At 52.4% G+C, this 27,705-nt stretch overlaps 8 protein-coding genes across 8 annotated transcripts; 2 read left to right on the forward strand and 6 right to left on the reverse strand.

Annotated features, from left to right (window-relative positions):
* Positions 1–2,951: 2,951 nt before the first annotated feature.
* Positions 2,952–5,457, forward strand: PG994_007478 (uncharacterized protein; the record flags this gene model as incomplete). Its single annotated transcript, XM_066858887.1, has 7 exons — positions 2,952–3,073; positions 3,130–3,343; positions 3,401–3,499; positions 3,552–3,698; positions 3,748–3,913; positions 3,967–4,360; positions 4,422–5,457. 7 exons carry the CDS (start codon positions 2,952–2,954, stop codon positions 5,455–5,457), a joined length of 2,178 nt encoding a protein of 725 aa, XP_066715829.1.
* Positions 5,458–6,133: 676 nt separating this feature from the next.
* PG994_007479 (uncharacterized protein) lies at positions 6,134–6,470 on the reverse strand (the record flags this gene model as incomplete). The annotated part of the gene is made up of 2 exons (XM_066858888.1): positions 6,134–6,392; positions 6,460–6,470. 2 exons carry the CDS (start codon positions 6,468–6,470, stop codon positions 6,134–6,136), a joined length of 270 nt encoding a protein of 89 aa, XP_066715830.1.
* A 186-nt stretch (positions 6,471–6,656) lies between these two features.
* On the forward strand, positions 6,657–7,019 carry PG994_007480 (uncharacterized protein; the record flags this gene model as incomplete). The annotated part of the gene is made up of 1 exon (XM_066858889.1): positions 6,657–7,019. The coding sequence occupies one exon, from the start codon at positions 6,657–6,659 to the stop codon at positions 7,017–7,019; it is 363 nt and encodes a 120-aa protein (XP_066715831.1).
* A 2,368-nt stretch (positions 7,020–9,387) lies between these two features.
* Positions 9,388–9,878, reverse strand: PG994_007481 (uncharacterized protein; the record flags this gene model as incomplete). The annotated part of the gene is made up of 2 exons (XM_066858890.1): positions 9,388–9,798; positions 9,876–9,878. 2 exons carry the CDS (start codon positions 9,876–9,878, stop codon positions 9,388–9,390), a joined length of 414 nt encoding a protein of 137 aa, XP_066715832.1.
* Positions 9,879–14,101: 4,223 nt separating this feature from the next.
* Positions 14,102–14,837, reverse strand: PG994_007482 (uncharacterized protein; the record flags this gene model as incomplete). The annotated part of the gene is made up of 3 exons (XM_066858891.1): positions 14,102–14,134; positions 14,296–14,484; positions 14,532–14,837. 3 exons carry the CDS (start codon positions 14,835–14,837, stop codon positions 14,102–14,104), a joined length of 528 nt encoding a protein of 175 aa, XP_066715833.1.
* Positions 14,838–16,118: 1,281 nt separating this feature from the next.
* On the reverse strand, positions 16,119–17,272 carry PG994_007483 (uncharacterized protein; the record flags this gene model as incomplete). Its single annotated transcript, XM_066858892.1, has 2 exons — positions 16,119–16,475; positions 16,541–17,272. 2 exons carry the CDS (start codon positions 17,270–17,272, stop codon positions 16,119–16,121), a joined length of 1,089 nt encoding a protein of 362 aa, XP_066715834.1.
* A 1,113-nt stretch (positions 17,273–18,385) lies between these two features.
* Positions 18,386–19,222, reverse strand: PG994_007484 (uncharacterized protein; the record flags this gene model as incomplete). Its single annotated transcript, XM_066858893.1, has 1 exon — positions 18,386–19,222. One exon carries the CDS (start codon positions 19,220–19,222, stop codon positions 18,386–18,388), a length of 837 nt encoding a protein of 278 aa, XP_066715835.1.
* Positions 19,223–24,167: 4,945 nt separating this feature from the next.
* PG994_007485 (COM1 regulatory protein) lies at positions 24,168–26,384 on the reverse strand (the record flags this gene model as incomplete). The annotated part of the gene is made up of 4 exons (XM_066858894.1): positions 24,168–24,374; positions 24,422–25,116; positions 25,191–25,980; positions 26,211–26,384. 4 exons carry the CDS (start codon positions 26,382–26,384, stop codon positions 24,168–24,170), a joined length of 1,866 nt encoding a protein of 621 aa, XP_066715836.1.
* Positions 26,385–27,705: the final 1,321 nt, after the last annotated feature.

Consider the following 27,705-nt stretch of genomic DNA (forward strand, 5'->3'; position numbering starts at 1 on the left):
CTGGCTCTAATAGGACACACGCCCCGAGATGCGGCGCATTTGCCTTGTTGGCGACGTAGCACGGCGCCTATGCACGTCTGAGGAGCGGAGGCACGCCTTTCGCAGCTAGTCGTTCTGGAAGAATACCCCAGCCCGCGTCAGAAGCCCCAGGAGGGCCCAGTGTCCATGTTCATCAATACTTTGCCAAATGACCCCATCAAAGCTAATGAGAGAAAAGCAAACATCTATTCTAAACCAACAGGTTGCCAAGCCAGTCAAGGCATATTGCGGTTGATGAATCCGTCCAGATTCTGTCCGGATTAGAGTAGTCTTAGAAGGGATATGCGCAACCACCATCTTGAGAAGAAAAGAAAGAAAGAAAAGAAGTTCCATGCTAGTTGCTAGCTTTCCAATTGCCCCCAACTCAATCAGGTTGCAAGATTGCAATTGCCGTCCTCAGCCTTACTGAAGCATTCAAAGCTTGGGCGGCTTCTCGAGCCTGAGTGGTTGATTGAGAGACATGGAGCTCCCGGCCACCGTTTGTCGGTGAGTCCAAATCAGCTCATGCCTACCCCTCCAGCTTGTCCTTTGTCAGCTCTAACATCATCTTCGATAGCCAATGGACGTCCTGCGGCCTGCTCTTGGCGTTGGGTGGGACAACTTAATCGGCAACGAATAGTTCGTTGGGTGTCTTTTCCATAGGCACTAAGCTGGGGGCGAGGGGCGAGGGGCAGACCTTGCTACTACGTTATACTATCAGCATGAAGAATAACAGTCACAACGTTTCTCAATCAAGATGCTATACCGTACGAGATAATGCTAGCTATCTCACCTCACCTTGCATTTGTGCTTCAGCTTTTTCTGGATTGGCTATAGCCGAGCCGGGAGGGTGCCGTACTTCCATTGATAGGACGTATTTTGAGGCATTCGGCAATCGCATAGCGTGACCCCATATTCTTCACTTGCTACCAACACAAGTACATGGCCCACCATGGATTGCTCATAGTGTTTGAAGATTGCTTCTTCCCCCCTATCTCGGGACGTGTACGGAGTACCACCATATGTAATTACAGATTTCAATAGATTATTTCTTCTTTCTTCGGGTGGCGCTCGTGGCTGCTCAAGTTGTCGCAGTTGCGGCTTGAACAAGGATCCTTTTTGACTGTCCCGCAGGCGGCGCGCTAAGACTATGGCCAGTTTCTAAAATAGGCCGGAAGCTCTTACCAGATCTTCGGATGCTGTGAAATTGGGGGTGATGAGAGGAACTCGCTCACTCCAATTCCGCCCGGCAGCCGGTCTTATCGAGAGGCATCCCACCAGAAGACACACATTTGTACGGCTGCCACCTGCAGCTTCTTCTGTTCTGGATTTCCAGCGTTCCCTTGCTGTTTTGCTGCTTCGGCAGGAGTCATATTAGCGGAAATTGCACGGCCAAGGCAAGGGCGCAGGTATGTATAATAAGCTTGAATCCGATATAAATCTCCTACGGACAGGGGGGCCCAAAACCTTATGTTGAACGACGTCAAACCCATCTATTGTGATCTTTCAGGTTGAACATACAAACATGAGGGAGTGTTCAAGGCCGGCGAAATGGATCCTTACGAGCCGGGCATAACCGTTGCAATCGGTTCGTGCCACCGCTTTAGGGAACGGGATGGTGTACTCGGGACGCGCATCCCCCAGCAACAACAGTGCTATCATGGCATATAGCCATTGGCCCTTTCGCGGATGATTGTACGTACATGCAATCAACCCTGAAACATTTCTGCCCCGGCAGGCTGGTTAGCAGGGCACCAAGGGCTAACTCGCATGGCCAGCGTCCAGATTTCAAGAGCCCAAATCCGGGACCAGGGTCATGTATGGGAATCCATGCGTGTGACTCGCCGGTTGAAGCGAGCCACAGCTACTAAGCGCCGAGGCCCTGTCCACTCCATGCAGCTCATCCACTCAAGGCCCTCGCCCATCCTCCGTCAGAATCTACGAATCTACCTGCTGCTTCCTGACTGGCCCGACCTGCTGATTGAATGTTGCGCCCAAGGACAGTATGCATCTGCAAGCTCGTGAGCGACTGCACCGGATCATCTCTGGTTTCTGAAAATCTCGGAAGTTCCAAGTAAACTATTCCCTACTACAATCCTACGGGAAGCGACCACTCATCAGGTGTCTCGACTTTTCTTTGGCCCAGGCAAAGCTCTCGCAGGTCGATTGATTCTCTGCTTGCTGTGTGTTAGTTCGGAGCTCAAGCACCCCGGAGGGAAGCGGCCAACAACCATCCATACACTTCACGACCTGCTATCACGTCAGCTATACAGGCGCTGTCATCGGCCACAAGGAGCAATCCCAATAGCGCACACGCAACTCCCGTCAGACTTCCACTCCGCATGCTGCTGTGGATATCCTACTGGGTGGAGCAACACCTTATGACCCCTCCTTGAACCCCGTCACGATTGAACAGCTAGTTGTAAGTTGCCTTGCTGCCTGCTTTTCCTTGAGCGCGCCTACCGGGAGGAACCCGGGACCATAGCTCGACCAAGTTGACTATAGAGTTGCGCATCCTCCATACTAGCTGAGCCAACCGGCCCGAAATAAGTCCTAGGCACTGACTGCGACATAGGCTGACTCGACTTCTTCCGCCCAACTAGAGCTATCCGGACCGTGGTCAGATGCCATAGCTTTAACTAATACACATCCCGTCACCCCGCCATCAGTCTACCCACCGTCTCCGTCCACCAAGCTTCCCAGGACCTTCTCTTTGCACGACCGCCTGCCCAGACCAAGCGCAAGGCATAGCCGATGACCTTGCCCGACGGTCGTCATCCAGCAACGGCTTAGATATAAGCGCGCTATATGGGGCTCTCGGCCATCTCTTTGGTTTAAAGAGACGCGATCCGCTCGGAATCAGGTGGCTTATACGTTGGCTTTAATAAGGTCGGCCTAGCAGCCGGCCTAGCCCACCAAGCTCGGGGACAGCCATGGCTCTCGAGGCTCCGTTGAAATCAACGACTGGAAATATGTTAGCTGCGTTCTCGCCTCATACCGAGTATTCTGTTTCCTCGCCTGAGTCGCCCGCTCTTCACTCACACTACCACACAATGTACGTTATCAGAGCTGCGGTTACAGCCTGCCAGTTGCTGATACAACTTTAATTAGGTCGTCTGTCGGTTCTGTCGAGTCAAACTCCCTCCGCCCCTCCTCCATTGCCCGCGCTTCTTCCGTTAACAACCACTTGATGAGTCCCAGCGATATCGTGGGTCCCTCCCCGGTAACATCAGTGGGGACTGAAGTCACCGAAATAGAAGATGAGGCATCTGACGATGCTAAGCTTGAGTCAGCATCGGAGCACTCTGAGCCGCAACAACCTCAGGTAAGGTCCTTGCCGGTACTATTTACTTTTCATCGTGTCAGTGGCTAACTTTAGCAGCTCTTGATGTTGCGAACTAATATAACAGACCAAGTTCGGCAGTCTCTAAGTGAAGAGGCTGTCTCGGTTATACATGCTCCTGAGAGCTTTCAGAGCTGGGTCAGTACTTGCAAGGCGAGGTAGTGAGTCGGTCGCTAACTACAAGATCCAGGCATCCTCTGATACAACTGTTCCACACACCGATGCGGCTCAGGGTAAACCATCACCTAATAATTCATCGCCGAAGAACCCATCGCCTAAGAATTCACCAAAACCCGAGAATATCAATGTTTCACCACTGAATTACCAGTCTTCGAAGGTACGGACCTGTCTCACCTAATACGTATGATGTACTAATGTTGAGATAGGCAAAATCCCCGGGCTTACCCACACCACCGCCCATCTCGACAGATGTCAGACCTGCGAGGTTCAGTCTGGAGAGCGCCACTCCTAGAGCCCAGAACCTTCAAGAGGTGCAGAGTTCCCTAAGCGATGCGTCTAGGATTCGTTCAAATAGCACCAGCAGTCTCGAGCGTAGGTCAATAGTATTGCTTCTCCGGTACGTTAAATACTTACTCGTGAAGCAGTCATTCCGGAGTCGAGAGAGTCGGAGACCGAGGCTGACTATGAGGACGAGTTTGTCACACCCAGTGGGGATGAGGATATGGATATCAGGTCGCTTAAGACGGCTCTAGCAGAATGTTGGACACTGTGCAACACCTTGGCTACTCTCAGCACCCACCATCGCGAACGAGTCTTTATCACTTCTGGGACCCCAGACGATCATGAGAGAGCGTGGAAATGCTGCTGGAAACTTTGCCAACGCCTTTATGACAACCGGGACGAGGACGATACTTCTTTCAACGTTAGAGTCAATCTTGACCTTTGTCGGGATTTTTGTCAAGCCCTTTTCGATGTGAGACAACGAAAGGACGAAACGGCAGATTCAGTATTGCGCGTGAGCTTCGAGCTCAACAACCAGTATGTTGAATAATTTCCCCCTCGAATCGACCACGAAGGAACAGGCTAACAACATCACTAGTCTCTACAGCGCTCAGGATTATCGCAACTTACCAGAGGCGTTCCGTGAAAGGACTTTGGACTTTTATATCACGCTATGTCACCGACTCATGAAACAACGCAACGAGCTTGCTGAGGAAACTGACTCGCTGCTCCGCGCTTGTTGGTCGCTTGCAGAAATGTTATTTAGCATACGGCAGAATAAGAGAGATGGAAAGGTGCCAGATGAGGAATTGCTGGGCTCGGCCGTCCAAGCATGCTGGGAATTGTGTGACATATTCAGAGAAGGCTGGACACAAATACGGCCGGATAGGGGTACCCCAAGGCCAAGCCAAACCAACTTCTTCAACTACCAACCGACCAGCGACCGCGAACAAGATGGAAGGGCAAGTCGGACATCAAATCGGTCCAAGCGAGAGAGCTTAAAGAGTGCGCCCCAGGACAAACCCAGGAAACCTCCTCCAGTGCCTGAAACGCCGGTGACGGAATTCGAAGATACACCCATCTCCCCTGACCAGTCACCACAAGTTCCGAACATTATGGTGTTCGGTACAGAGAACAGCCGTAGTGGCGGGCGGTGGTCCAGCAGTGCGTCTAATCTGTCAAGCTACTCCCAGGGTAGTCAGAGGACTTCTAGTACCGCGACCACGGCGACAACAGCAGAAGATGTCAATATTTCACGACTTAAAATGCTGATTGTGAAGGCAGCGATGAACGTGGGCTTCTCTCGGGACGACGGGGCCAAGGGCCACAATCCAGCTGCTTCGCTACAAGGTTTCGTAAAGTCGTTGCCGACTGGCTCGTTTGGGTCTTTACCAACCCATACCACACTGTTGCAAAATTACAAAAATCTGGTGGTCGCCGACTCCTCATTCCGACAAGCATCAACATTGCCATCCAAAGGGAAACGAGTGACCGCCAACGATATGGCGAAGAGTATAGCCTGGATGATCCATCGCTCTGGCCAATACAGTTTTCTGAGGGAGCTGTTCAAACTTGTCTTCGGTTTTCCGATGGACGAGGCTGAAACGAGAAAGAGTGTTAGTATATCGGTCTAGGATTCCGGTACACACACAATTCGACTATCGGGAAGAAAAGAGACGGCGGCCACGACTATATATCGCGAGAGATACCCCGGCGTATCCGCTATGTTGGATGACAGCCAACAGAAAATGCTGTCAGCCCTTGATTTTGTTTGTTCGTTCCAGCGCTCTCTGCTGAAGATACCCTTATGGATGGATTTATGGCGTACACGGATGTGTGATTTGGTGATAGACTTTTGTAAGCAGACATTGCGTTTCGTCGATTTTATCACGGTTACGACGGGTAGGTCAACAAGAAATTGTTCATCTAACCAGACTTATCCAATACTGAGAATACTTATATATACACCGTTACATCTGCATGATCATCTTCTCAATACACACAGCACAGCAACTTCCATAATTTAGTACACCCCTTGATTTGATAATTTCGTGGCTGTGGGAGGCATCGCTACGAGAATTCCCCTTGAAGACTACGATTACATTATTTAAAACAAATATAAATCACGTTCATCGAAAGCTTAAGTTCGTTCCAGGGCACCTCAATTCCTTTCTCGGCTGTTCGATATCCGTTTATCAAGAATCAATCTTCGCTATATCAACGTGCATGTCCATGCTGCGTCTAGCAAGCTAACTCGAGGCGCATGCTTCATTATATGCACGAGGCCAACCAACATAAATCCAGGATCTCTTAACCCTCCCAGTCGCACTGCTCCATCGCGGTGCTCTCTTCCACGGCCGAAGGCCCGGGTGCTCCAGACCGAGCGGCTTGCTCCTGCTCCTGCTCCTGCTCTTGAGCCTGGGCCTGAGCCTGGGCGAGCTTGGCCCGCTCGGCCCGCGAGACCTCCTCGAGTTTGGCGCAGACGTGCGACGCCATGGCGTGGCGGAAGTCGCGGGCGCCGGCGAAAGTAGATGCCGCCATCGGGGTCGTGGCGGTGCTTCGCCTGTATCTGCGAGAAATAGATGGGTCAGCGTGATGAGAAATGATAGCCGGGCGATGCGGTGGAGGAAACTTACCGCGCAGCCATGGTGGGTGGTGCCGTACCAGCCGATCATCATCTCTTCTCCTTCGGGAACTGCTCGTGGAGCCAGGATCACCCAGTCTTCCGACGAGCCGCTTGCCGAATGCGGCTTTTCCGGGATCGAGGGGAGCAGGAAGGGGCTCGGGTCGCCTGCTGGTGCCGTTGCCGCTTGCGTAGCTAAGGCAGACGCCGATGTTGCGAGCTGTCTTCTCGGGGGGCCCCGCCGATGTTGCGACTGTCTTCTCGAGGGGCCCCGCCGAAGAATTCGAGAAACCAGCGAAGGCGGGCGTCGTCGGAAACTGGATGGCCGCACCAGCAAAGAGTGCCGCTGGCGCCGCCACCGACTGGGGCTGTCGCAGAGCGCATGCCAGCCGCGCTCTTCGTGGCCAAGGAAGAAGGTCCAAGGCCCAACCCACTCCAGAAGGCATCTCCGGGGGCCGACATAGGGCTGCCGGTCATGGCCGTGTCGCGCCCGAGACTGCCTCCTTGCGTGGCCGGGCCGTGGGGAAGGTGGGCAGCTCCGAATGCGACGCTGCGCGGGCCGCCAACCATTGACATGCCTGTGGGTGCTGGCATGCCAGTGGCCGAGGTGGCAGGGGCGCCCGGAGCAATGGGACCGGGACCGGGGCCATTCGAGAAGGGGCCGCCGAAGTTGTATCCTTGCATCGATAAGGGGGCGGCTCCGTAGCCAATCGTGCAGGGAAGCCTGCAGGCTGTGGTGCGCCTGCTGGCAACTGGCCCGAACCAGCGTTCGGGAAGGGATGCGTCGAGGGGCGGCCGTACCCCCTCTGCGACAGATTGACGCCCGCCAATGTGCGAGCTGACGCGGCGCCGCCGTCTGTCGCGGAGGAGGGCCTCATTACTCTGTTGACCAGAGGCACTCTAAGGAAATCCGATTAGCTACATACCAAGGGCGATGGTCAAGAATAGGAGTATGAAAGTGTGGGAAGTGGACTGGCTGTGAGGCCCTGGGTGGGGGCCTTCTTAAAAGGATACGATATAGGGGGGGTTGAGGGTTGAAGATTGCGCATCACTGAAGTCAGTTGGGGAATGATCTCAAAACTTACCCGAACTCTGCGTCCTCACCGTAGGCCGACTTTATGTACTTTACCTGAGATACGCCGATCTCTGGTCCCCGAAGGTCTGCCGGTACGCCTGCACAATCTCCGGTGCCTTCTTGCCGTCGATCCAGGCGTCCAGGACGAACTGGATCTGCTCGTTCGTGTACGATCGTGTGCCTCCCATCTTCTTTCGCTAACTACGACGGCTTGTCGTTCTCTATGCTCTCTTCGATATAGGCTGTATATCGCTGTTGCTGTTGGTATCTGGCGGTACCTGGGGCTTGGTGCAGTGGCAGTAGTGGGGTTGGCGATGGTATACTGTTGTAGCTAGGTGATGATGGTATACTGTTGTAGCTAGATGATGATCTAGAGGAAGAAGAGGCTCTAGGGGCCGGAGCGGGGCCGTGGTATTTATACTCGGCCCGGAAGGGGTGAACGCAGCGGCCTGTTGCGCAAGTCAGTGTCAGTGAATGCTGTATTGACTTGGGCCGAGTTGTGCGTGACCAAATGAGGCGGGAGCCGTGCACACATCAGCCAACTTGCATTGAATTGCAAGCGTTATTGCTTGTGGCGTGCATTTTCCGCTTCGTTCGACTCGTATAGAGATGTGCACATTAAATAAGGCGGCAGCTACTCGCCTCATCCATTGAACACTGTGAAACGGGGGAAGGGAGAGGGAGAGGGAAAGGGGTAGCCGCGAGCCATCTTGAGGACTGTCTACATGGTAAATGCAGAAAGAGCCTCCATAGTGAATACAAAACTATGGATGATCGCCGAGGATATAAGTCGGCGAAATCGGTTTGCCCAAAAAATCGCCGATCTTTGGGCAACAGGACATACCGTAATTCATTTTTGTTTGTTTTGACTAGAAAATCGCCGTTTATTAGTAAATATATAAGTAGGTAGGGCCGTCGAGCATAGAAGTAGACTTGAATGCTTTGTTTGGCGATTTTAAGGGGCAGGATGCATACCTCAAATCCATCCAACGGGGTCTATTGCCCGAGTTCATCAGGTGCTCGTCGATTGGGTGCCAGTGCTCCCTGATAACTGAACATGTCATGTTATCTCGAGGGCGGCATCGGAGACCGCCCTCTTCATAGTCGAGTACCGGCGCTCCTCGAACCTGTCCTTGCTCTCTGTATTTTGGTTAGTACTCCGATTATATTGGTCACCTAATATCACGAGAGATATTGTGTCGACACAATGAATAAAGAGGTGTATCACTCGATGACAACCTGTAATTATCGCCTCAAGTGACAATCGACTCTTATGACCAGCTAGGACGTTGGAAGGCTTGGTGTGCGCCAGGCCTTACTGCAACATTCCAACACACACTGCGCCCAACGAGTACCTGCCCAGTCACTTGGGTGTGGATATAGTAGTAAATGGGACATACCTCAAGGCTAAACCTGTTCATTTAGTAACACTCCCCTTAGGGGCATCACTAGGCAACCAGCTTTAGCAGGTTCTGAAGCAACCCATATCTGCCTTGCACACGGAACTGGGTGGCATCAGGACATCTGCTTCTCAATGTTCAGTTAAGTGGTTCCAAGAAGATGTATAGGCGAAAGCTACTTGTTATGGTACAAGTGACTGTAGACCTGTCAGCCTCGAAGTTGAGTCCCTGGATATCCCAGTCGATCTCGCCTCCTGTAGCTCAAGTCTGCCATAGTGGCCTGATAACTGAACACGGAGATACATACTGGCTTGAAGAGTCTTCAATACGACATATCTTGACACCGAGTCCAACAAAACTGGAGCTAGGGACATCGCTGAGGGCCATGTGGCAACCAGGTTTCTTGAGATCAGCTCGAAGATACGAGGACAGACCTTGTCGGTGAACCATCTCTCCTCAAACTGCTTCACGTTTTCATAAAGCCGGTCACCAGCTTTCTTGAGAACGATCTTGTAAGCGTAACGGCAAAGCTGCTCGAACGACAGGCCGCTTGCGTTCTTCTGGTGGATGTCGCATAGATTGACGTATTAAATCTTTTTTCGGAAAATACTTTCGCCTCCTCGCTCTCCTCCTCGGACTTGATCTCCTTCTTGATCTCTGGCTCCGGCTTGACATGGTTCTTTCCAAGAGGAGAGCCCTGATAGCCCTCCGAGCCGTCGTCCACATCGTCATGATAGGTCTTCGTTCTCTTCACTGCCTTTCCGGCAGGCGTGCTCTGAGCTCCTCGCTTGGTGACCTTCGTAGGGGTGTTAACCGGGGCTGTTCCGGGCTTGGCCATATCGATGCCGAGACGCTTCTTGATCGTGCGGAACCGGGCCTGGAGCGATTCGAGCAGTTAGTGATATTCGTCAATGGGAGTAAATGGGATTAGCTGAGTTAAACAAGATCACCTACCATGGCAGTGTTGCCGTTATTGTAACCGGCGTCCTTGGCAACATCATCCCAGTCAACCTGGGGCTGGGTCTTCCCCTAGTAACGGCGAGTGAAGCGGGAACAGCCCAAATTTGAAATCTGGCCCTTGGATCCGAGTTGTAATTTGCAGAGGATGCTTTTGGTGCGGTGCCTTCCGAGGTCCCTGGAACGGGACGTCTTAGAGGGTGAGAGCCCCCCGTAGCTGCGTACCGTACATAGCACGCCATTGGGAAACATGCGTGCCACCGCTGTGCTTCTGGCCCTCCTGCTGTGCTTGTTTCGCCTTATGCGCCTCTTCTAGTTTCTGTATATAGCTTGATTCTTTCAAGCACGACGGTGTAAAGAAAGCACTGGGCCGATATTGGCTGGCCCATAGGCTATCGCGGAATGCTCGATCTGGAATCCTACATCATTTCATCGGAGCTGACGGCCAGAATCGTGGTATGCTTCTGGTACGAAAGCGTGACTATTAGGGCCGAATCAAGCTGCTGCCAGTTGAATTCGAACTCGTCTGCATTTTCATAGCGACGTCGCTTTTTGATCCTTCGATGTCGGCTCTTCCTATCATACCGAAGCAGAATCCGGTAAGTGACAATGGGCCGCAGATGGAAGCAGTAGTTAGCAGTGGACACTGCGGGTGCCATCGTTTACCGTGATGGTAATCGCCGAGACGGTGCTGCTGTGATCATCTCCCTCGTCAATGCCGCTGTCGTCTGCATCCTCATGGGCGTTGGCGGTGACCGATCGTGTGACGATGGGCAGAGTAGTGGTGGTTCTTGCGGTGCCACCGCTGTCATCGTCGGATCCCTCGCCGAGAATGGTGTTCATGTCAGGGACCTTGCCCTTCACCAAGCCGATCGGATTGCCACCCGTCTACGTTGGTAGGTAGATATTAGCATATTGTTCCTTACTTCATCTCCTATACGCTCAACTTACCGGGATCTCATAAACGAAGCCACGGCCCGCGACATTGCCCTTGCCCTTGCCCTTGCGGAAGGCGGTGCCGGTCTCAGCGGCAAGGCCATGATAGCAGCGGTGAATGAGTGTGGTGCACTGCCCCTAGTAATAGTGATCTCCTGAATAGGACCGATACCCGAAGCAGAAGGCAGTCCAGTTGAACTGGAAAATCCCCCTCTCTCCATTTGGGAGTAACAATCGGCTGCAGGCGGAAGGAGTAGTCAAGAAGTAGGTACTGCCGATGCCAGAAGCAGACGGTGGTGCCAGAGTAGACGCTCATCAGACACCACAAGAGGTGTTAGTACATCTTGACAGCAGGACGGTGGCCATGGAAGTCGGAATCCGCCAAGGACTGTGTAATGACTCACCTGCCGAATGTACTAGCCCTGAAAATGGATGGCGCTCAAGCGTCTCACTCATACCTTGCCCTTAGGGTAGAAACGATGCCCTAAGGAGTAGGCGGCCGTGGGGGTCAGTGACGAAGCCGAAGGCGTGAGCCCGGGGTCTGGTTGAACCATAATTCACCCTCACTCGGAGTGAAAACGGGCTGGAGATGGAAGAAGTAGTTAGCAGTGGGTACTGCTAACTCCCGCCGCCGTCGGTGTGAGGGCAACCTTTCTAGCCCCCCATTACCCCCAATTGTCACCCTGCAAGTCGTCCGCGTCGGCGAACAACCCCCCGCTACTTAGGGAATCGGAAGAGTGACAGGCACTCGTCGCCGAAGATTGGAACCTCGAAGATCTTTTCACCGATGTTGAGTCGGCCGAAGACGTACATGACGGCAGTCCCAACGCCCCGAGCCAGGTTCTCATCGACTTGGGATTCGAACATCTCCGATTCTCGTCACTTCCCGCCTCACGAGCACGCGTAGCAGGAGCAGGGACAGTGACAGCAGGTGAGCCATAGGCATGGTGGTAAGCTGCCCTGTACGCCTGAGGAGCCAAGTGCGGGTCGTTCATGTATGGGGTCGCCCATGACATGGCCGGCGGCAAAAACGACGAATGCGGCGGGAAGGGTGCCTCCATACCAGGTGCAATATACGGGGCCGAGGTATAATTGGGGCTACCATAAGGGAACCAGGACGGGTATAGCGATATCATCGGTCTTATCGGCATCATCATTGCAGCCGGGGTAGCAGAGGGCATGCTTGCGATAGCCTCGTTGCCGATGGTTTCGACGCGACGGGGAGTGTAAAGGCTGGGCTGTCTGGTAGCGAGACGGACAGGGCTCTCGGCACGGGCAGCGGATCGCGGCAGGAACTCTGTAGCCCGAACGCGACGGTTTTCACAGCCAGGCTGTCTGGTCTCCTTTTCGCTCTACGCGAATCTGATCGCGTAGAATTGCTTGCCGTCCAAGGCCGTTTCGGGTCCCGACCACATGAACAGTGGTAACGGTTCAGAACCATTCGGACAACAGGGCCGGCCTTGGGGCGTAAACCACGCTCGGAGCTATCTGAGCCACGCACGCTGGCCTGCTCCAAGGCAGGCTCTACTTTCCCGTCCAGGAACGAGAGCGCGCGGTCATAGCCAGTGAGGCATACCTGGGTAATCTTGTTAAACTCCGTCGCGCTGGGAATAGAGCATTGCAATCATTGCTCTTCAACAAGGAATCCCTAGTAAGCGCAAGTCATCAGCTTGCTCTCCTCGTACAAAAAAGGCAATTCTCATGCAATAACCTCCCTAGCTCATATACTCGGGATCAAAGTCCGGGAAAGGCTCGGTCTCGTAGTCCAGGAAATCTATTCCGACGCCGTCTCCCTTGTAATGGAGCTTGATACCCTGGCACAGAAGCCGCTTCTTGGACTTGGGAGGGATGGGAGCGGGGGCTCATCATCAGCGCCGCTCTCGGTACGAGCACTCTCCTAAAATGCACGATCACCTGCGGGTCTCTGAGAGTCGACGGGATGGCGGAAGCCTTGTCGGTGACCGTGGCTATATTACAGTTAGTATCAAGCGCAAAGTAGCGTCGGAAAGGGGTGCCCATACATTGATTACGTCCCTGCCCTTTGTACACACCGCCCGTCGACCATGATAGGGTGGTACTTCACGGCCCAACTAAAGCCATGGGATAGGTTAGCTATCAATACAAATACGGATGATCATTGAGAAGAGTGGGTTGGCTTACCCTCGGCTGAAGGTGGACGAAGTAGTTAACAGCTGGAACTGACAGTGCCGTGGCTGACACATAACATCCTCTGTGTAAAGGTTCGGTGATAAGCTCTAGTAGACATCCAAGATGCTGACTTGGGACTGTAGTCCTTTTGACCGGTTGGGGCGGCCTGGCTCAGTTGGCTAGAATGTGCTGCTCGATCAACGACAGGTTCGAGCCCGACGTGGCGGAGTTGTTACTGCCTGCACTCGTATAATTGTTGATCGGTCTTGCAGAGCTCATCGGCTGGAAACCGAGATTGGTGTAGCCATAATTCGGAGCGGGCGTGGTGTTTCGTCTCGCTTCTTTGGATGGTAGGATGTATCCGTGACTGGCTGGTGTCAGACCTCGTTATTCTAACCAATCAGATCACAGATCCTAGCTGAATCGTGTTGTGTTTTTGAAGACTGCTGGCTCAACTGATCGACGGCTGACCGAGGTCCTTTAGGGGGCCTAGGGGTCCTTCCAGGGGTCCTTCTAGGGGCCTCAGGACTTTCAAGAGAAGGGGCTCGTGCGACGATATTTTGGTGAGTGTGGTATTGCTCGCGCTCGACCCCCGAGGCTCCGGATGAACGTTATCTCTATTTTGACGGCAGCACGGAAGAGGCCGTGGTGACGTCGGTAGCACGGAAGAGGCCGTGGTGACGTCGACGATATCACCGAAAGGGATTCAGCATCAGCTGCCATGAGACGCACAGCTGGATCCGGACAACCAGAGCTTTCATGGACTCTGGTACTATTAGAACAGGCGAGCGCCACTAACACTCTGTTGTTCATAGATGGTCGAGAGCTGCTAACTCCGTTTCTTTCAAGGTATGAAAGAACCGCCGTTGATATGTTAACATCCAAGAAAAGTGAGCATCATTGGTTCTCCGCTGTTGTAGGATGGGTATGAGCCGCTATGGCTATGTGACTCGTAGAATTAGGCGAGAGCCGCCGCGGCTTTGCTACTGCCAGAATAGGCGAGAACCACAGGGTACTCTGTTACTTACAGAATAGGCGAGAGCCACTGAGCCCTGTTAACATCCAAAACAGGCGAGCACCACTAGGACTCCGTTGGGTGCAGATTAGCCGGGAACCACCAGTGAGTCTGCATCAATATGCTATTGAGCGTCCGGGGCGAAAGCTCCAAGTGCCTATAGGGTCATGTTAGCAAATCCCAGCAGATCTTGAGAGCGAACATAAAAATAATCACTGGTCGAGTTCACCTCCGCCTGTCAAGGAGGAAAAAAACCGCCGACGTAAAGGTGTAAGTGAATTCACATACAAGCATTACTCGCTGTGAAATATAACACACCATGGGCCTGCCATTCCGTCCGTTGTCTCGGGTATATGTCGTCTGATCTTCGAGTAGCCAGTCAACCGTGACACCAGTTGGTTTCTTCTGGATGTTTGGTAGTCCCAGATCGTTTCGGCATGTGATACCACTCCAGCAAAACAAGTACAGCTTGACCAGCAGATCAGAAAGAACCTGCCTCTTGGAAGGCTGTTGCAAGTGATGCTGCACATCTCCCACATGATCACCTGTAGTACCTGTGCGACTGCATTGAGCCCACATCCCAGTGGCATCTGGGTTTGTTGGCGACGGTGATACTTATAGATGCCATTGTTGCCACCGGTGATGCTGCTGACAGACGAAGCAAGCATGGCAGGGCAGTGGAGCGCGGTCAGGAAGGTGCACTCCAGAAACTCACGGTAAACATAGGCGATGTACCTAGGTGTCGTTGGCCTCCAGCAGGTAGCCGCGGTGCAGTGCGAGAGTGGTAACACACAAGGTTTGCTGCCGTTGATGAGATCGTTCACCACGAAAGCCGGTTCCAGTCCCCAAGCAATGGTCATGGAGGGATTGGAGATACAGAGCCACCATGGAAGCGGTGCTGGGGGTGGGTGAAGGGGTATGTAGTAATGTGTATGATGTCGTGTGATGGAGAGTGTGTGTTGAAGTACGTGATGGTAGTTAGGAAGGGAAGGAAAGATGGACTAAGGGCTGTGATAGAGCAGGGTGAAGGTGAAGTCCATAGCCGTAGTGTGAGGGAAGATTCATGCTTGTGTGCAACTTGCCTTGAAGCAGTGGCTAACTGTGTATGAAGCCTTGGTGATGATGAAAGATGAAGAAGAAAGAGTTGGTTGGGTACGTGTTAAGAGGGAGAGAAGAGACTTCAGGTTCACTGAGGCCACTGAAGCCTCTTTATGCCCAGTTAGACCGATTGTCTGTGCAGTCACTCTAATCTAAGGAAATGCTTCCCGATATACAACCCTAATCGGATAATCGGAAGAATCGAACAAGTCGACTTTCGAGAGACCTCCTCACCTTCGAGTGACGGCCACAATCGGTTTTGCGGGCAAACCCCGCTTAACAGCTGCTTAACGTGATGGATGGGCACGAGCCTCGTGAAACGGCCGTCAAGGAACCGTCGGACTACTAGAATCCCGTTGGTGCAGAAAGGTACAGTCATGCTCTAAGGTAAGTAGCTGTGTTGACTGATGGCAATAAAGACGGCCTTTGGTTCTAGCCGGCCTACCCCATCTATGTGAACTGATGCTGGCCTTGCTTGCAAAATGGTTGGCGTCCCCTTAAATAATGGCGTATCAGATAGCATCTGCTCCTGCTGAAGCCAAGAGTAAGTCGGTCTCGTTATATAAACTTACCTCGTCTATATCTACTGGGCTTTCTATCTAAAACCTGCCACAGTATCTTGGCGTTTCTCTTGGCGTTGATGAGGCTGGCGACATATGCCTTGGAAGTTCAGTCTTTACTATGCATCGATAGGTAGAGTAAGGATTGTAATAACACGGGAAACATTATATGGACACCAGGTCTCGATTCATGACGGGCAAGTGGCAGCTCATCTCTTCCTTCAAGAGACCCCAAAGCACTCTATCGACAGGGAAACATCGCCCGTAACCCAATACATTGAATTGTCAGATAATGTTAGGGACTACACAGATCCGGTGCGAATAACAAGGAGTGGGAGGATAGAAACATCATGCTTTAATTCAATGCCGCCACAGCTCTATCCAGGTCTAGCCATCTATGCAGTCGAACTGTCAGGCTATCTCAACACCACGCTCTACTCTAGTCTATCTAATATTCATTAGCATCAACATAACTGGCTGCGATTAGCATCCTTCTATGATGGTCTCATTGTTGTCTGTTGTCAGCTCGACACCTCTCAGCTCAATACAATATGCGCTCTCTCCTGAGTATTCCCACCAGCATTCCAATTGAGTTGGGTCTTCATTGTCATCCCAGTCATCTTGGCAAGGTAGAAGGTCTTCTTCCAAGCACACCACTGGGTCGTCTCCTTGCGACAAGAGAGCCCGGAGGGTCAACAGGAGCTTTTTCGTCACTGCATCTCTTAGGGGTACCATGACGACTGCCCTGGCATCATTATCACTAGCCAGCTGATCCTGAATAGCCGACGAGAGTAGCACAGGATGGTCATCATCATACAGTGGATCGGCTACTAGCACAATCTGTATATGATTGGTAAGTAACAGTCAGTACATATCCTCAGAGTAGGCGGTGACTACGCTCTAACCTTGAACTGATTCTTCTTCGCGAATAGTTGACCATCATCCTCGCCTGACCCGCCCCAAGTCAATACGTCTACCTCGACTTTACCCCCGCGTGCCTCGATCAAGTCACGATTTGCGCCGACGTTGAAGGCAAGGTTGGGTACGATGGTCGGAAGATCACTGAGTGCCACTCCCGTCTGCCAGATCGCGGCAGCAGCCATGCCGAGGAGACCCGTTCCCGACCCAAGCTCAAGTACATTGGCTGAGGTCTCCGTAGCTGTCTTGGACAGCAGATGGGAGAGCGGGCCGGTGGCGATTCGGCTTAGCTGTTGCGCAAGGACGTACGATGAGCCCCATGTCTTCAAACCCAGCGCGTCGCCAGTGATGGGGGGTTCACGGATGGTCAGCTCAAAAGGCGGGTAGGCAGCACCTTCGAAGGGCCACCTCCGCGTGATCTCGCCCATGCCTGCCCTGCCACACCGCTCCGACAAGCGCCGACTGGCTTCCTCCCACAAGATCTCCTTTTGGTCATCATCGTCGATCCACTTGAGACTGCTCGAGATGATAGTGCCAAGGTAAGCCGCCACTTCACGGCGGAAAGCGGCGGAGTTCTCATGGTCTCTCAGGATAATCTTGCGTGACGAACTGGGATTCCAGACGGGAGGATCAACTCGCAGTTTTTGGAGGCAGGCCAATAAGTCCTCGAAAGGTGGTCTTTGCCAGGTTTGAGGATAGTCTGCCGGAGACGTATGCATCTTTGAGGTATTTTCTCTTCTTCTTCTTCTATTTCTTCTAACCGGCACGCACGCAGAGACTCAAGGAAGGAGACAGGATAATTTGAATTGAAAGAAAGGATGAGAATAGGAGAAGAGAAGGAGAAAGCGGTGCAAACAGACAGGAGAGGCGTTTTACCTACATGGGGACAGCACGAGGCCTAGAACATCTGCCATCCTAGATGGATCCTGGATTAGCGTGCTACATTGAGTCAATCATATCTAACCGTATTCCGTGGAAAGGGCAAATGGCGGCGACGACTTGCTCGGGAGGAAGCCACAAGCCGCTATAGGCAGGTACGAAGGTACCTAGAAAAAATAGTAGCCCAAGGGTCGTGTAGGGTCCACTGGTCGAGTCTCTCTGGTTGGTCAGCTAGCAGGTATCCACTTTTGACTACCGCAATTGTGCTCCATGCAATTTTGACCTCAAATATCGAATTTTGGGTGACTCGTTTTTCCTCCTTCCTTTTTCCTTCCTCAAGCATCGTCCTCATCAACGCTGCGTTTCTATGCCACAAACACAGAGAAGCTGCGCAAGCAGTTTCTCGGTCTGGTTTCCTTCTTCTGGGGGATTTCCAGACTTTACCAATTTGCATATGAGAAAATTGGAGTAATCTTCACTTTCTTACCCGTCACCCGCCCAGCGTGGGATCTGACGTGGTCTGTCCGTAAGGACCTGGCTTGACTCTCCAAGCCTAGAATGGGCATCAGAAAACAGGGCTCCGGCACCCTCGTGCATATCCGCAAGGAGAAGACGGGAGGCGACCAGTGTACCCTATGGGAGAGCTGTTCTGAAGATTGTGTGTACAAAATCACTTGAGTGCGATACGCAGCGTAGGTGGCAGTCTTTCCTTCGGGGGGACCATGCGCCTACCATTCGATTCTGATTACTCTGATGGGGACGATGCTTCACCCTTCTTTTCTTCTAGGTACGTGGTACAAAAGACCATCCTTCCCTCCCCATGATCTGGGATACTGCTAATGTCTGAAAATGCAAAACTCCTCGCAAGTTATCCGCGAACGCCCAATTGCACCCCGCAGTCGACAGGTGTGATGGCCACACCGCTCTCGCGTCATCTGCTCTTCTCCAAATCCTCACTCGTAATCGCTGTCGTCAGCCTGAGGGTTCTCTTGATCTTGAGAGTCGGCTTTTGGTTTTTCAGAGTGGCAGAGTGCACTTGACTTCGGATCTGTTAGCATCCCAATTGATTTCAATTCTCCAACCAAATCCTTGTGTGCGTCTACGCATGTGCTAGCTTTGTCTGTAAGATCCCTGACTCGATCTCCAGCCTGCCGAAGTTTCTCGAGTAGCGTCGTTCGGCTGTCGTGTTGGCTTTCGTCTGACGCGAGTTCAAGGAGGAGTTGCTCTGCAGACGTGTCCATCTTGTTGAGGCAGGAGGCCAACTTGGCTCTTTGGACAGCAGGCTGTTCTTGTTGCTCTTTCTTGGTCTTGTCTTCCTGGAATTTTTCCACCTTCAGCCTCCAAATTTGTTGTAGGAGATGACGATCTTGGACGTAGTCCGAGATTGGTTTTGTATCGGTTTCGTAGTCTTCGTGTAATGTGCCGTAGGACTTCAAGATATTGTCGCTCTGCTTGTGGAGTTTGTGAGCAGCGCGGCTAACTTGCATCTCGGGTGAAGAGGCATTGGTCGTGTCGGCTGACGTCTTGACGGCATCGCCTGTGATGTTACCCTTCCTGGCAACAACCTCGTTGTAGCCTGGTCTGGAGTGGTCGCCAGAGGAAGCAAACGGATGAACGACGAAGGGGGCTCCGTTGGGGTTCACATACGTCAAGCCGTTGAAGGCCGAGTAGGGATGGATGGGGAAGGGCATGTGGTGACTGTTGCTGGCGCCATAAGGCATGCCAAACTGCGGGAAGCCGAACTGGACTGCTGGGTCCATGTCTTTGGGTCGCTGCTGCTTTCGTGCCATCTTGCCGTCTCTTCAGCTTCAGGGTGGTGATTGGACTTGGGTGCAGAGGGTCGTATGGAGATGGGTTTACTTGCGAACGTCACTAAGGTTGTTCTTTAGTAGTGCTTGGTCACGGCCTCTATCGAATGGTATCAGTGACATCGCAACACTTTGTATGCCATGATCTTCATTGTATGCTACGACATCATCATCTAACGCGGTTTGTTCATCTTGGTAGCTCCTCCTTATCACTGCTGTTATCGTATGTTTAGCAAGCTACTTGGGCTGCATTCTATTTGGCTTTGTTCGGCCATGATATATGTGTATATGTGTGTGTGTGTGTGTGTGCTTGGAGGCTTTCATGATCCCACGGCAAACCAGACGATCAAGCACTGATGCGGTGAGCTCACCATCTCAATGCCACGGCCTTCAGGCCCCGGGAACGACCTGTAACAGTAGCCATGGCCTTCAAGGGCTGGAAGGCCATTAATGCTTGGCCTATTCGGCTTGTTTTGGCCCCTCTGCCCGTACATAATTTTCTGAGGCATATATTCACCAGGCAAGCCAGTCAATCACGGGCCGAAAGCTCCATCTAAGCCCACATGCATGGGACTCGTCCATGTGCGAAGCGGCTACCTCCTACCAGCATCACTTTGTATCTTTTCTGGTACCGTAAGTCATGGTACTTGGACTTGTATCCCCCAAATGTACCGCTCGATGGAGGCGAGAGTGGGGTGGCCATGTTGGAAGAAGTAGAAGACGTCCATAGTTCCAACACCATCGCACACACCCACCAGCACGCTTACACGAACCGTACATGGGCAGCACCTTGTGTATCCGCAAATGGTGGTCGACCCCCTCCCCTAGAGAAGACCAGGAAGGCCCGGCAAATGCCGCCGTGCGGGTACGGCAAGGGGGAGGGAGGGGGGGTGGATGGATGGAGGATCAGTCGCACGAGATGCCGTTACATGGGCTAGCGGGTTCAAGAAGAGAGAGTATGCATGCCATACATGGGGAGAGTTTGTAATCCATACTGCATACCACAGCAAGCCAGTCAATTCACCTAGGTCCTATCCATTCTGGAGGCTTCTGTTGGGACGTCATCATGGTTCCCGATGGGTCTAAGGGCCTTCCTCTACTGCTTGCCTGCTTGCTCAATAGATGGATGGGGGTAATTATTGCCTCCATATCTCATACCTATCCTGCATACCTACACAGCCTAGTTGCATGCCGATACCCGGAAGGATGGAGTAGTCAGCCTGGAAAAGGACCAGGGTATGATGATGTCTGCAATTGCCTGATACAGTAAAATGTCTCCAGATATTATGTGTGTGGGGATGGGTGAGTTATTTATAGGATCAGATACTCATTGCTATCAAACAAACGCCATGCGTGCTTGCATACAACCCTGGCTAAGCGCGTCCTGCATATCAACTTTGACGATCATGAACACTAAATCAGTGCGGATGTATTTAACTTTGGTTTCTCTGCTCGCTTAGCTGCCTCTGCTTGCTTGCTTGATTGCACTTTGCATGCATGCGTATCTGCTAAATGCGTGCATCTTGTAACCTAGTGCTGCTTGCTACCGTGCATTCTGCATTTCTTATTCTGCTAAGGTTTGTATCACCTCGCCTCTTCTCTTCATTCGGACCCCGCCCATGAGTTGAGATAGAGTAGGTATGAAGTATGTCGCATAGGATTCGCATCCATGCCCCTTTTAGGTTTGCTGGCGGGGTCCGGTCCTGGTTCTGGCATATCATCACGCATGCCTAATATGCCTACTAGGAGGTCGCCTCAATCGATTCGGCTCTAAAGTTTCGTGTAGCCAATGAGGTACAACATGAGATATAACTGGAGATATGTCAATGACTAAGGTTAATCCATCCCATCTTGCCTTGGTGTTACCAGATTGCTGGGTCAAGCCGACCTGCATTGATACTTGCTTGCATACTGCGCTGCTCCAATGACTTACACCTTCTTCCCCTCCATCATGCCTGCTGTGACTGGCCAATCCAACAACAACCCCGCTCACACCTGGCCTCCCAGTTTGCTTCGAACTTCCAAGAAGAGGGCGGAGCATTGGATGCGGGCACGTCTCCTCTTTTCAAAACCCCCCATGTCGAAAGTTAAGCGCCCAACCAACGACGGAGCGGCGTTATTTCTGCCTTGCATGCGATGAGGAAACCGGACCTGCATCGTCTGATCATCAACGAAAAGCCATGCGCACCTTGCCCCCCCTGTCCAGCCAGGCATTCTTGTGTAGCCCCCGTGTGGGTTGAAACTTGAAACGCCGATCTTCTTCTTTCCGTCCGTTCTATCCTTGCTTCCCATCTATCCCCTAACCTAGTCCTTTACCACAAACCTTGGTCGCTGTACCGGCAGCTCCTCTATTCTGTATTACCTAAGTGATAATGCCGAGATATCGTTGGCAATCGCTGTGGTAGTTGCTATCCTGCCCCAACACAATCGGAGACGGGCTTCTGGACGTCGCCGGGCCACTTACTATTCCGCACCCGATTGATGCTACATCGGGGTTGCCTTGCCCAGTTGGACGAACCCCATCGCCTTGGCACCGAACTTCAGACTCGCACAGGAAGGATGTTTCCGCCAGAGTGCCCAGCCCCAGGCCCCGGGCCTCAGGCTGCATGCACACAGGTCGTGGGCGTTCGCGTCCCTCCCGGTGTGCGTAAGTAGTTGAGTGGGTGTGTGTGGTTACCAAACCCTCGGGCCCAACAGCGACGGCTCAAATAGGAAGGTAGCCATAATATACGCCAGGTATGCGGACTATGCAGTTGGGGGCGTGGCTTACCAACCTTGAGGAGACGGGGGCAGAGCAGTGCCATTCCAACCATAGCACGCACGGCACACACGACCGGCTCGACGGGGAAGTAGGAGAATGTGTGTGCGTATCAAGTAAATTGTCCTTCAGGAAGGGGAAACGGGGGCTCTAGACACCCTTCCCAGAATGGTCGGTGTTCAGAGCACTCTAGCCTCCGTTCGCCGGCCGGCCGTCATCCTACGCCTCATGCGGGATGGGGCGAATACGGGTACGGGTAGGGGCATTAGTCGTCTTGCCATCTACATCTACTACTATCCCTGATGAAGCGCGATTGGTTGCCCAAGTGCCAAGACCGCCCCCCCCTCGAGCGTTCTTCGTCCTCTTCCCTGTAGCGGTATCCCGCAGCAGCGTCATTGTGCGTCTGCCGTGACTATTTTCAGTACCTACCGATGTCCCCGTATACGATACCGGTCTCGGCTTGCTTTCTCTCTCTCTAGCTTGCTTCCATATGAAAGCAAGAGATAGACCTAGTCAGTTCTACTCTCCCTGGCTTCCTGATTATATTCGAGACGCAGCGTCACCCAAACTTGGGCTGTCAAGAATGCTGGCCGTTCGTGTTGCTGCTGCTGCGTTCGATTCTTTCATATCTAGCGTTTGGGCCCTACCTGATGGGGCGATCCGGTTTTGCGGATGGTTCTTGTCCAAGCTCCGATCCGTTCTGATCCGTTTCATCCCCAATACTATGCACGCGAGGTTTAGTGTGTGCATGTGTGTAGGTGTGTGTGTGGAAGCAGGGCGCCGGTGTGCGGATTTGCAACGTGCTTACCCAGGTTCTCCTTGTGGAGATGGTGGATTGGGTCGTTCGTTGTTGGATCTATAGATGCCGGATGCGGCAGCAGAAATGATCTGCGCGAACGGCCTCTCGCTCAGCAGCAGAAGCAGCAGCCGGGCTGCCTGCATGACGCATGCAGGGTCGCGCGCTCGTTTACCGCCGTACCCGCAATCATCAATAGTCTCGGCGGGTTCGAGACGTATGCCCCTCCCCCCCTTTCATGGCCCGCCACTAGTGCCTACATCTAACCATGATGACTTTAAGAACGACCATGCAGCAGCATCCATCTGAGGCCCTTTCCAACAGATAGACACCCACCTGAACTTCCCCATGACCGCCTCCTCTCTGTTCGTACGTAATTTGCAATCTAGCACAGGGAAACAAAGACGTCACCAAACCCATCTTCTTCCGATTCTACTCATTGTGTAACCCCTTTGTGTGTACGTAGAACCAACTTGACTGATCGTCCGTCGGTCGAGAGAGCGTGAGACCCCGAGCGAAGCACAGCATACGTCAGCAACATGCAGGACATTTTCATCACACAACCCGACATTCCATCGGATGGTATCCCAGATTCGATTGCGAGTGATCATCTCGTATTGCAATTACATCAGATATTTCGCTACATAGATTTCGGCAACTGAGCCGGAAGTGCATTCTGCCAAGTTGGTACTTGTAGTCACCAATAGGAAAAAAACGAAAAAGATAGATATGCAATGCTTTCTCTGCAACCAACGCGGCAGAGGCTTTCTCCATCTTCCCTCATGCTTCGCTTGACTTTCCACTATGCGTGCGGCCTTTGTCTTCTATACCCGGGCATGTACCCATCATCGCGTCACGTCGTGCAGGAACCCCTTGATGCAATAAGCTGGTACCTGCATATGTTTTCCACGCCAGATCCTGTATCCTGATTTGATAATGCAGATGGTAGTAAAGACACCTTGATGAAAAATGAAATGGGAGAAAGAAAGATAAAACAGATACGCCTTGAGAGTATACGGAAATGAAGAAATCGCTGTTCCATGTAGGTGCTACGCCGTGACTCCTATGCTCGAGAATTGCAAACGTCGTTCGAGTGTCCATTCCAGTCCGAAAAAACAGATAAATATGCATGGCCTTCCTCTCCCTCTCGCTGGATGATGATGTTACTCTGCCGCCGGAACCCCAACCCATATTATGGGTGGTGGCAGCAGCCAAAATGAGAATGCCGTCCTCTATGATTTGCCTCCAACAACAAACGGTTGCTAAAACGATCAACCATCTCCTCTTTTATGCGCGTATGGAGGTTGTGGATTAGACTGTCCCTCCCTCCAATGTAGCATACATAGCTGACTGGGCTTGATACCGCCAACACTTCATACGTCACTGGAGACCTCCCGCGAAATGGAGTCCTTCAAGTCTGCAAGTCTCTTGCGCATCTTCAACAGCTTGTCGAGGTCTTCTTGCGGTGGATCTCGGACCGAGATCAGTTCGTGGTGCAGAGTTTCGTATCTCTTGTAGTAAATTTCGAATTCCTGGGCCTTCTTAAGGACCGACGGACTCACACGAGGTTTCTTGGTCGGCTGCACGACCTCCATATCTCGCGAGTAGTCCTTGCGCTTTTAGGCACGGTGGCTGTTCCATTCGAGACGCCATTCGTGCGTGCTGCTGGCCGCTGACTTTGGTTCTGACTGTGGCTATCATCGTCGAAATCCGAGGCATTGGTAGGCGGCGAGGACGCCAGGGGCGAGGATTTGGCCGGAGATGTATTCTTGCTCTTATACGAGACATTTGAGGATGCGGTAACTCGCGAGTTCTGACTTGCATCTGAAGGGCGGTGCTTGAGCGACGCTGCGTTGGATAACGGTTTCGGTGCCTCCTTTGTCTTGCTCATACGCTTAGCGAGCGGTTGGCCAGAGCTTGAACTGCTGTCCTCCTCTTCGCGAGACCTCTTAGGGGCCGCCTTGGGTGTGCCTGCCGATGTTTTGGCAGGAGCAGCCTTGGGTGCTCGTACCACCGGCTTAGCCTTGGGCTTCGGTGCAGGGGCTGGCGATTCCTTGGGCTTTTCCACAATCTTCTCAGCCAACTTCGAGATTGTCCGGTCCACTGCTGTCTTCTCGGCGGGCTTCGACTTTATGGAAGCGGACAACGGAACCTCATCTTCGCTGCTTGAAGAATCTTGCACAAATTCCGCCGATAGCACCTTTTTGGTCCCACTCTTGTCCGTTGGCTTTGCTTTGGTTGTGGGCGCCGACTTTTTCGGCGGCGCTGGCTTCTTGGGGTTGTTCGAGAGTAGGCGCTTTGCTTGCGTTTCGCGGTCGCTCACTTTGGCCTTTGGCTTCGAGGCAACCGGTTGCGGTTGGACCTGGCCATAGCTTCACCGCCCTTTGCCCTGGAACCTTCGTCGCTACTATTCTTGCCCGCCTCCTCTGTCTTGGGCGCTTTGGGCACAGGCGTAATGTTGCCCTTTGCGAGTCGGTCTTGAAGTTTGCTCAGTACGATGCCTTTGCCCCGGTCTGCCTTCTTCAGCAAGCGCTCCCACTCGGGTGCCGTAGAGCTGTAACGTTGCTTATCGTACTGCTTGATGGCATTGTCGATCGCTGCCTGGCGCTCATCCTGTGAGTCGTAGTCGTAGCTCCAGACGTCCAGTTCCTTCCAGAACTGCTTCTTTATGCTCCATTTGCCGTTGATCAGGTCGGCAACCCTGCCAAGAACATCTTTAAATTCAGACTCGGATCCGCCCCATTTTCCCTTTAGGTGCTCGGGGGTTTGATCTCGCACGGCCAGTTCGTGTACGATGACACTCCGCTGCTCCTTGTTCTTCTCGAGCTTTTGTTGAGAGGCTGTGAAAGCTGGGTTGAGTGATGGTGACATTACGCCATTGGGGGCGGGACTCGTAGGCAGCGATCTCGTCGTACTGGTGGATGAGTATACGGACGACATGGCATTCTTGCCGGACGGCAGCATCTTGGATGCTTTGCTTCCCTTGCCTCCCTTGGTCACCTTCTCGACCCGAATTGTGGATTGTACCGGCTTGATCGGCGAGAATTGCTTGAAGATCGACATCGCAGGATTCGGCAGCTTCTGCGCTTTGCTGGCCGACTCGGAAGGATTTGTGAGGAATAGATCGTAGTCACAGGAGTTGGGTGTCGGCTTGATGTCTTGTTCTTGGTTGCCGTATCGCAAGGTCTGCAGGTACAGTTGTTTAGCACAGGTTTGGAGACAAGAGCCGATGGACGAGGCAATAAAAGCAATTTTATTCCCAGGGCCACGGTGCAGACAACAAGAGGCATCGAGAAGGGCGATTGTGCGAAGCCAATAACGTAACGAGAAGAATGAGCTCTCTTGCCCACCCTTCTCGCTATTGTTGGCAGAATAGCAGGAGAGAGGCTGGGGCAAACACCCGAACAGCGACTTACCGGTTTGTTCCCTAAACACAATTCGAGGTTCTGCCCATTTTGTACACATCTAATCATGTCCTCAATCACGTCGTCATTTAGAACAAGCCCAAAGGCTTGCATTGGTAAAGAATTGGGGGTGTTGGTTGGGCTCTCCAACTGGAGGCCCGTATCGGGGATCGCGAGTGCCGGCATCTTGAGAGGTGAGCTCCGAGCTCAAGAGGGAAGGATGTATGGCGTAAACTAATGTATGAAGCAAGTAATGTCGAGTATGGGAATAGGAGGAGTCGGTTATGGTTCGTTCGAGGAGAAAGACCTGCACCTGCACAACACTCGGTACCCAGCCAGACTATGGGGAGTCCTGCTTGACAATGGTCGATCTCGAATGCAGCCTGGTTACATGATCAGGCTGATAGCGAACTTGGCTAGCAAATTACAGCGAAGGATGGGTAGAGGCGGGAATGCACTCGTTACGAAAAGCCAAGTCCAGTAGAGAATGGCAAAGGGCTCGGTCTTGAAGCTGCAGTTGTAGTAGTAGTAGTAGTAGTAGTAGTAGTAGTAGTAGAAGAGGAGAGCAAGGCAGAATTATGGTAGGCAGGTTAGAAAGTACGAGCGAGAGAGAGGTTGTACGGGTCGGGTCCTGTCCCTTTGGGTCCAAGACTCAAGAGGAGAAAGGAAGTCAGCCCGGGGTGAGTGGATGGATGGACGGCCCATGGATCAATGGTGGATCAAGAGCGTGAGTTGAGTTGAGTTGCATAGAACAAGTGGGTCCCCTAAGACAAAGTACTGTTCAGGTACACTTTGTAATGGTTTGTTGCAGAGCGACTTTATTGTTCAGTGCTCTCAGTGCTCTCTTTCCCCCCTCCCCCCTCCCCCCAACCGACTCACGCAACCCAAGCAGCATGGACAAGGGTCTTGGATGTACGGGAGCAGCAGGGCAGATGCAGGCCAGCTATTACCAAGGAAGTGTGTGCAGTGAATTGTTATTATATTATTGTTTGCAGAATGAATTGTCTACGTTATGTATGTAGTTGGTTGTACAGTATGTAAGGTAGTCAAGCAGCGTCCAAGCCAACCTTATTAGTCTGATGCTGCTGCCGCCGATGCCTAGCATCAATCGATGCCTGTATGTGCTACTTGACTGTTCTTGCATATACCGACTCTTTGTGTCGGTCTGCCTTTGAGAACAGAAGATTATGAACCGTTGTCCCCGTATATCACCCCCCCTCTCTCTTCCTTCTTTGCTTCGCCTTACCTTTGTCTGGTCAGAAAGCTTGGTACACCGAGTAAAGAAAGCCCAGCAAGCATGGGCACCAAATGTAAGTAGACGGACCAGAAGGCCGGCCCCCCTGCGTTTCAATAATCGTTGACGATGATCGCTACGTATATGTACATACTTTCTGCCTTCCGTATTAGCCACTTACTACTTACATGATTTATGCGGGCAACGCAGTTGATTCGATTTGTCCATACTTCAAGGCCTTTTAAACGACCACCGACCCAAATGAGGGCAGTC

The sequence above is a fragment of the Apiospora phragmitis genome (genome assembly GCF_038363925.1).
Source record: "Apiospora phragmitis strain CBS 135458 chromosome Unknown utg000007l:1.0-2108841.0:1.0-2111359.0, whole genome shotgun sequence".
NCBI lineage: Eukaryota > Fungi > Ascomycota > Sordariomycetes > Amphisphaeriales > Apiosporaceae > Apiospora > Apiospora phragmitis.